This window comes from Chelonoidis abingdonii, chromosome 1 (assembly GCF_003597395.2).
Source record: "Chelonoidis abingdonii isolate Lonesome George chromosome 1, CheloAbing_2.0, whole genome shotgun sequence".
NCBI classification, from domain to species: Eukaryota; Metazoa; Chordata; order Testudines; family Testudinidae; genus Chelonoidis; species Chelonoidis abingdonii.
This window is the reverse complement of record NC_133769.1, coordinates 368178085-368186309: the sequence shown is the minus strand read 5'-3', so window position 1 is coordinate 368186309 and position 8225 is coordinate 368178085. Positions and strand designations below refer to the sequence as shown.

General features: G+C 54.4%; 1 protein-coding gene across 4 annotated transcripts in view; it reads right to left on the bottom strand.

Moving 5' to 3' along the window:
- PGAP2 (post-GPI attachment to proteins 2) overlaps positions 1-6174 on the bottom strand; it is a 44085-nt gene extending 37911 nt beyond the window's left edge. For 2 of the 4 annotated variants that reach the window (XM_032767120.2, XM_032767121.2), the window contains exons 1-3: positions 5700-6174; positions 1404-1578; positions 521-773 (exon numbers count right to left, since the gene is read on the bottom strand). In XM_032767120.2, the coding sequence (XP_032623011.1) occupies positions 521-773; positions 1404-1568 (418 nt within the window). In that variant the 5' untranslated portion in view covers positions 1569-1578; positions 5700-6174. Of the gene's footprint in view, positions 1-520; positions 774-1403; positions 1646-5699 lie in introns of those variants that run through there. The other 2 variants (XM_075061870.1, XM_032767122.2) reach the window with 1 other exon arrangement.
- Positions 6175-8225: the final 2051 nt, after the last annotated feature.

Below are 8225 nucleotides of genomic sequence, written 5' to 3'. Positions count from 1 at the left end.
AATTGCTTGTGTGACTTGCGGTTAGCCAGAGGGGTGACACCGAAGTCTGTTGTCTGGCTGGTCTGGTTTGCCTTAGAGGTGGAAAAACCCCAGCCTAGGGCTGTGACTGCCCTGTTTGAGCAATTGGTCCTGATTTGGTACTCTCAGTTGAGTCCCGCCAGAACCACATCGTCACAACCAGGCACTGGAATTCCTGGTTGGTAGCAGCGTTACAGGTTCTAAGCTGGTAATTAAGCTTAGAGGAATTCATGCTGGTACCCCATCTTTTGGACGCTAAGGTTCAGAGTGGGGAATTGTACCATGACAGGCCACTGTTGGTAGACAGAAACTGGGCTAGATGGATCTTTGGTCTGACCCGGTACAGCTGTTCTTATGTTCACTGATTTTTCTTCTGAACCGATGATCCCAAAAATAAGCACGAAAAACACCCTAACACCCCTGTAATTAAGTGACTCATGACTGTGCAGAACCCTAGTTGTTATGACCCAGAGAATCAGCACAGCAAGCTGTAGAAACCTACCATAGTTTTCCGAGGAAGACACGTATGTCAGCAAAAGGAGGGCGACATTTTCGAGCACGTTGAGGGCGAAGTTGATGCGGCAGAGCCGCGGGTAGCGAGGGTGCGCGCAGTGACAGCTGTGGTAATGGTTCCAGTATGCGATGGCCACCAGGAAGCGGGGCGCGGAGTGGAGGCCAATGCAGAGACGCCACACGTAGCGCTGAGGGGTCTCTCCGCCAATAGCGGCGCTGATGGAGGGGAGGTAATTGGGGACCTGGGAGGAAAAAGAGCTTGTTGCAGAGGCATTGGGATTTTGTATTAGAATAGGTCACGTTTACAGCTCTCTAAGATGTCAAGAGTGCTTAACAAGAACAAGTTCTATCTAGGGCCAGCTTTAGTAAGTGGGGAGGCCGATTCGAATAGTTTCGATGGGGCCTCGGCAGGGATGACTCACCTGGCGGCGCTCTGGGTTTTTGCTCTGGGTCTTCTGCACCGAAGACCCGGAGCGAGTGAAGGACTCGCTGCTGAAGTGCAGTTGAAGACCTGGAGCGCAACCAGGTGAGTAAAAATTAAAAAGGTGCATAAGTTAGGCACTTTTCTTTAGGGCATGGGGCCCGAATCATGGGAATCGGGGGAATCAGCCTAAAGCCGGCCCTGGTTCTATCCCTAGCTCCCAGATCAGGAAATTGAGGCACAGAGAAGGAGAGTAACTTGCTCAAGTTCACACAGCACCTTTTGAGATCCAGGGAAGCCAGGAATAAAACACAGGGCTCCTGATGCCCAGGTCTCCTACTCTACTCACTAGAGAACACTGCCGTTCTTTGAGAAATCACGTCTTTAACAGATTTTGCTCTCAGGGTCTAGTGTGCCCCTTTAAGTTCTCTACCAAGCTGCAGGCACATACACCGCAGTGAGTAGCTGTCGTTTCCTGGAAGTGGAACAGCAGAGACCAGATCACACAGAAAAGGAATCCAAACAGCGGGCAACACACGGTCCCGACAGCCAGGGTGGTAAAGCGGAGCCGGAAGAGGATCCCATCTCGATCCAGAGGCAATGGCACCTCAAACATGTTGCTGGACCTGAAAGCAAGAAGCAACTATTTGAACAATGTCTCTTCGACTACTGCAACATTCATCTCCAAGAGCACTTCAGCGGGTAAAATGCATACAACTGTAATAGGTTGTTAGCCAATACATACAGGTTACATACTGTGACACTGAGCCAGAAAGGGTTAAGCAACCAGCTGGCTAAAGTGACCCAGATCAACCTTTAAGAACATATTAGAGAAGTAATGAAATGGTAAAAAGGGCCATTTTTTGTAGATAATTATCAAAGCCATGTAAGTGGACTAAATCCTTAGAAATGCAAACCGATATTGTCAGAGAATTAGAAGTAAATACTAATTGTCTTTGTTGGAGTTAAACTGTTAGGAGTTTAACAACATGATCTAATTAGCATGTAGAAGCTAAACATCAGTTCCTGTCTGCAATATTTTGTTACTATACTCTATTGACACAGAGATCAAAAGGGAATATTAGCAATTAGATGAAACGGTGGTGTAATATCATTGTCTTTATTTCTCTTTGAAGTTTGTAGCAAACTACCTGTGAACCTCTGAATAGTCAATTGCTTCATGCTAATCAATGCAACTAATTACCTGTGTATACATAGAAAATGACTTCAAAGCAACAATGTATATTACCTATTCTTCACCCAAGGAAGATCTGCTGTATTATCTGGTAACTTACCAGAGATCTATAAAAGAACTCTAGGATCCTCTCATCTCACATCTGCTTTAACTTTGTCAGGGGAAGTTCAAGCTGCAAGATTGAGGTCTTCAGGTACCCTGGCCTGTCCCTGCAAATTCTTATGGAAGGATCTGAACCAGTTCTATACATGGACTGCCTATTGGACTATAGACAATGGAATTAATTCTGGAAAAACTTTCTACAAAGGCAGTTCACCATCTCTACTATGAAACTGACCTAAGAACATTACTCATATCTGTATGTATAATAATCTTTAATCACAATAACTCTTTTTTCTTTTTTAATAAATCTAAGTTTCGTTAATAAGAGTGGTTGTAAGCATGTATTTGGATAAGATCTGAAATATTCACTGACCTGCTGAGCAATGGGTCTGAACTCTTGGGATTGGTAGATCTTTATATATGGTGAAAACAATTTTAAGTAATCCTCACTACGTTTGACTTGGTTGTCTGGGTTGCAGTCCAGGGCTGAATTGCGTAAGGGAAACTGTATTTTTGGGCTTCTTGGTAACCAGTAAGATAATATAGAAGCTGTTTTGTTACTGTCTGGTAAATCTAATAATAGGAAGGACTACCACTTTTGGGGAATGCCTGCCCCATTCTTTGTAGTTTGCCCTGATTAAGCACTCTCGGTGAGGCCTCTCCAGGCATTATGGTCACATATACACACACTTCCCCCACCTCCCCATATTAATAGGTATTATATGCACGGTATTAATCTAATATATATGTATTGAGTAATCATGCTAAATTGTATTATGCCTGTTCTTGCTCGCACATGCTAAGGCATATATCTCAGAATGCCCCAGGACAAATATAGCGTGGCGCTGGCCTTCAACAAATACAAAAACTGCCAAAAGCTAGATGTACAAGTGTTATGAACCAAGGGAGCAACATGGTGCAAGGAAATAACGTAAGAAGTGTGCCTGCTTTGCATTAGGGCACGTCTTCATGCCCCTTTATGTTTGGAATTTAATATTCAAAACCAAAGATGGGCAAGGACAGGGAGGCACCAGAGAAGAAGCTGGCTAATTAAACGTGAAGTGACGTGAACAGTGCTGTGACTTGTAAACAGCCATGCTATCAAAGATGGCTAGTTTCAGGGAGCCTTTGGGAAGCACACCATCTGTATAAGGCAAACTGACCTTGCTGTGAGAATTTGCTTCCTGGGAAGGACTGGTGTGGCATTAACTCTTTCTTTCTTATACTGTGCTGCTATGTCTTTAGACAATGAATCTAGCTGAGCTTGGTTATTTGTTCTCTCAAATAATCTCAGTGTTGAAGTGCAAGTATAGTCAATTAGCTGACTATACTGGCAGTCAATAAGGTATAAGTGATGGTTACAACCGACGGATTCTGGCAGCTCAAATCAGCTCAGACTGGGCAGGTGGGCAAAGTCGCACAGGGGTCAGTGCAAGAGCCGTTCACCCCTGGAATCCTGCGTTCAAATTCTGCATCTATCCAGGGCTGGTCCTTAAATACAACAATATGAACAGTTGCTTGGATCGCCATACTCAGACTCAGCTCTCATAGTTTAAGGGTCCTTTATGGCAGCTGGGGTGAGAAAGCTACACCTAGATTGATTCAGGTACTAGTTCCCCCTTCTATGGCCAGCGCCAGGAAGGGATTGCAAATGGGTCATGCAAGCCAATGGCCTAAACCAAGGGTCGGCAACCTCTGGCATGCGGCTCGCCAGGGGGCCAGTTTGTTTACCTGCCACGTCAGCAGGTTCAGCCGACCGTGGCTCCCACTGGCTGCAGTTTGCCGGCCCAGGCCAATGGGGGTGGCGGGAAGCCGTGACCAGCACATCCCTCACCTGCGTTGCTTCCTGTCACCTCCATTGGCGTGGGACGGTGAACCGTGGCCAGCGAGAGCCACGATCAGCCGAACCTGCCGACGCGGCAGGTAAACAAATTGGCCCGGCCAACCAGGGTGCTTACCCTGGCAAGCCGCATGCCAGAGGTTGCCGACCTCTGGCCTAAATCCAAGTGCTGTACACTCATCATTCCCACTGAAGACAATGGGAGTTACAAATGCTCAGCTGCTCTCTGGATCAGGTCCTGAGAGTGCTGAGTAGGGGCCCTGAAAATAGTAAGGCTGTCCCTACCTCACACCTTCTACAACCAGGACAAACCCATCATGAAGCCAATTACCACACAGGGTGCAAGTCAGGGTAGGATTTAACAGCTGGTATCTGAACTGCGCTTTTTCCCTGATAGTGTCTGCTTTAGGTCATAAGCTCCTGAGGTCAGGGACAGCATCTCCTTATTTATCTGCACTAAGCACAGGGCTGTGGCTCTGCTAACTAAACATTGTTATTTATTTATGCAATAATCGTATGGGAGTGGGATCTGCATTCTAAGAATTACATTTCTATAGATCAGCCTTCATCACGGCAGCGGCAATAGGATTACAGCATCAAAAATGATGGGGCAATGGTCAGTTTGGGCCACTAAGGCAGGGGTTGGTAAACTATGGCCCGGGGGCTGCATCCAGCCCTTCAGACGTTTTAATCCAGCTCTCGAGCTCCTGTCGAGGAGCAGAGTCTGAGGCTTGCCCTGCTCTGCATGGCTTCTGGAAGCAGCGGCATGTCCCCCCTCCAGCTCCTACTCGTAAGAGCAGCCATGGGGCTCTGCACACTGCTCCCGCAGCTCCCATTGGCCAGGAACTGCAGCCAGTGAGACCTACAAGGGCTGTACCTGCGCACGGGGTAGTGTGCAGAGTTGCCTGGCCATGCCTCCATGTAGGAGTCGGAGAGGGGACATGCTGCTGCTTCTGGGAGCTGCTTGAGGTAAGCACCACCTGGAGCCTGCACTCTGACCCCCCTCCCCAGCCTGATCCCCCTCCTGCCCTCCGAACCTCTCAGTTCCATCCCGGAGCACCATCCTGCACCCTCAGCCCCATCTCAGAGCCCTCACCCCCCCTGCCGCACCGTAACTCCCAGTTTCATGAGCATTCATGGCCAGCCACACAATTTCCATTCCCAGATGTGGCCCTTGCGCCAAAAAGTTTGCCCACCCCTGCACTAAGGCCTTGCCTACTGCCTAAGCCATGCCTCTCCGGCTACACTGCTATTCATACCCATGCTAGCTGGGCATGCAGTGTCTGTACTCTACACACGCCATCCTAAGTGTAGACTTACCCTTGGAGGGAAGCAACTTGAACATAACAATACAGTCACAGAAGAGAAACTAATCTAGTCTATTCTAGTCTCCCCAGAAAATACAGAATTGTTTTCCTCAGTCTATTCTATCCATAGCTTTGTCCAGCATGGAAACCTCCATACTGACGAAAGCCACTAAACCTGCAGGTGAGGGAAAGTGTCTTTAAACACAGAGCAGCCCTTTCCTACTCAGGCAGGGAGGCTGAAGGTGACACATGCATCCTGGCCTGTAACCAAGAGACAGGCAACTGGTCCCTGTGCACACAGACCTAAGACACTGGGCTGGTCACCTCCTTTGGCAGATCCTTCTTGTTAAAGACCAGGGTAGCCGGCAGTCCACATTTTAAGCAAACATCTCCAGTTACTAGGAAGGAAGGAAGAATACACACGAACACCCCTCTGTGGAAGCACCTTCCTCTGAGCTCCTGGGGTGTGGGACTGGCCACCAGAGCTGGGAGAGACACAGCCTTTGCCTGGGCAAATATGCCCTCGGGTTTCGATGTGCGGGGGGCCCAGCTCCAAGACTCAGCCACACACCCACTGAGTTGTGCTAGAAGTTTGATCAGAACCACAAACACCGCCCCCTGCCTAAAGCAGCTTTTGGGAGGAAGGTGGGGTCCCCAACCCCCAGCCTGTGCTCTCCTATAAGGTGCCCCCAAAGCTGCTGCTCAAGTTTTCCCTCCTCAGCCAGACTGGGGCATGGAAAAACTGAAACCCCAGTGATCCTCCTTCTAAGACACCAGCTCCTCCCTACAACCCTAGTCCTGCCCCAACCCCTCCCCACCGCCTGCCCCACAACCTCTCCCCCAGCTCCTGTACACCCAGGTCCTGCCCCCCCATGCCTGTCCCATAACCCCTCCTCCTCCCCACTGCCTGCCCCACAATCCCTCCCCCAGCTCCTGTCCCTCAACTCCTCCCTTGGCTCCTGCCCCACCACCTGCCCCCAACCTCTTCCCCAGGTCCCCCTCAACACTCCATGCCCCAACTCTTGTCCCTCAAGCCCTCCCCCGGCTCCTGTACCCCCAGGTCCTGCCCCCCAATGCCTGTCCCATAACCCCTCCCACTGCCTGCCCCAGCTCCTGCCCCACAACCCCTCCCTCGCCTGCCCGGATCCGCCCCCGGGAGCTCCCCTCCTTCCCCCGCGCCCAAGGGTGCAGCGGCCTCTCGCAGGCTGAGCCCTGGCCGGTTCAGCTCTCGCAGAGGCCAGGCCCTGCCCCGCCGCCCAGAGCCGGCTCCCTCCGTCCCTGCGGCCGCCGCGGCTCCCGCCCGGTCCCCCCACTGGCCCGGGCGCTGCCCACCGCTGCCCTCCACTGGCCCGCCTGACCCCGCAGCCCTGGACCGGCCCTGTTGCCTACCCCACCTGCCCCTGCTCTACTTGGTCTGCTCCCAACGTGCTCGGCAGCCTGGTCGGCCCTCGTCCGCTGCTCCTGCCGCCTGCCCAGCCCCACTGGGCCGGCCCCCTACTGGCCCCTGCACGTGCCCGCCTGACTCCCCTGCTGCCCCTGCAGCCCTGGGCCTGTCCCAGCCTGGCCCCTGAACCTTCCCCCGCTGGCCCCTGCACGTGCCCGCCTGCCCCCCTGCTGCCCCTACAACCTGCCTCTGCCCCATCCTGGTCTATGCGCCTCCTGAACTGCACACGCTGCCCTGCACCACCACCTGCCCTGGCGCCTCGGGCCTGGCCCCGCCCCCCACCGCTGCCCTACCTGCCTACTCCTGCCCTTGCCACTTGCCCCCTGCTGCCCTGCGCTGTGCCTGCCTGCCCCTGCCAGCGTGGGCTGCCCTCCCCACTGCCCCTGCAACCTTGCCCCTTCCAGCCCTGGCCTGCGCCCGCTGCCCTTGCACCTGCCTGCCTGACCTCACTGCCCCTGCACCTGCCCGCCTTGCCCCCTGCTGGCTCTGCTTCCATTGGGCCTGCCTCATCTGCCCTGCACCCTGCCCCACGCTGCCCCTGCCTGGGCCTGCTGCACCCTGCCCCTGCGCCTGCCCGCCCCTGCAGCCCTGGGCGCTGCCCAACCCTTGCCCCTGCACTGCCTGCCTGCCCCTGCACCTGCCACACTGCCGCAGCAGCCCTGGGCCTGCCCGCTACCCTGCAGGCCCTGGGCCAGCCCCTGCTTCTCCTGCCCCTGGACCTGCCCAGGCTGCCCTACCCTGCCGCCCTCCCCTGCCCACCTGCCCCTCCAGCCCTGGGCCTGCCCCACACTGCCCCTGCACCTGCCCCGGAAGCCTGGGCCTGTCCCACGCTGCCCCTCACCTGCCCGTCTGGCTCTCTCGCCGGCCTGCCCCCCTTCCCCTGCCCTTCTACGCCCTGGGCCGCCCCCACGTCTCTGCACTTGCCCCCTGCCCGCAGCCCGGGCCATACCCATGCTATCCCTGCCCTCTCGCCCCTCCAGCCCTGGGCCTGCCACGCGCCCCGTGCACCTGCCCCTGCATCTGCCCTCCGCCTCCAGCCCTGCACCGGCCCGCCTGCCCCATGTTGCCCCCTGCTCCTGCCCGCAGCTCTGGCCTGCTGCACGCTGCCCCTACACCTGCCTGCCTCCCCTGGAGTCCCTGGCCTGCTGCATTGCTTGCCCATTCCCCTGCCTGCCCCTGCTGCATGGGCCTGCTCCATGCCACTGCAAAGCCACAGCGGCTGCAGGTAGTGTGGCCGCTTGGGGGCAGAGTCCGCTGGGGTGTGTTGGCAGGAATGCCCCCTCCCTGCCTGGAGCCTGGCAGGAAGCGGTGTGGGCCGGAGGCCCCCCCTCTGGCTTTACATTGGAGCTCTTCCACCAGCAAAGAATTTTGGCCCTCTGCCTCCC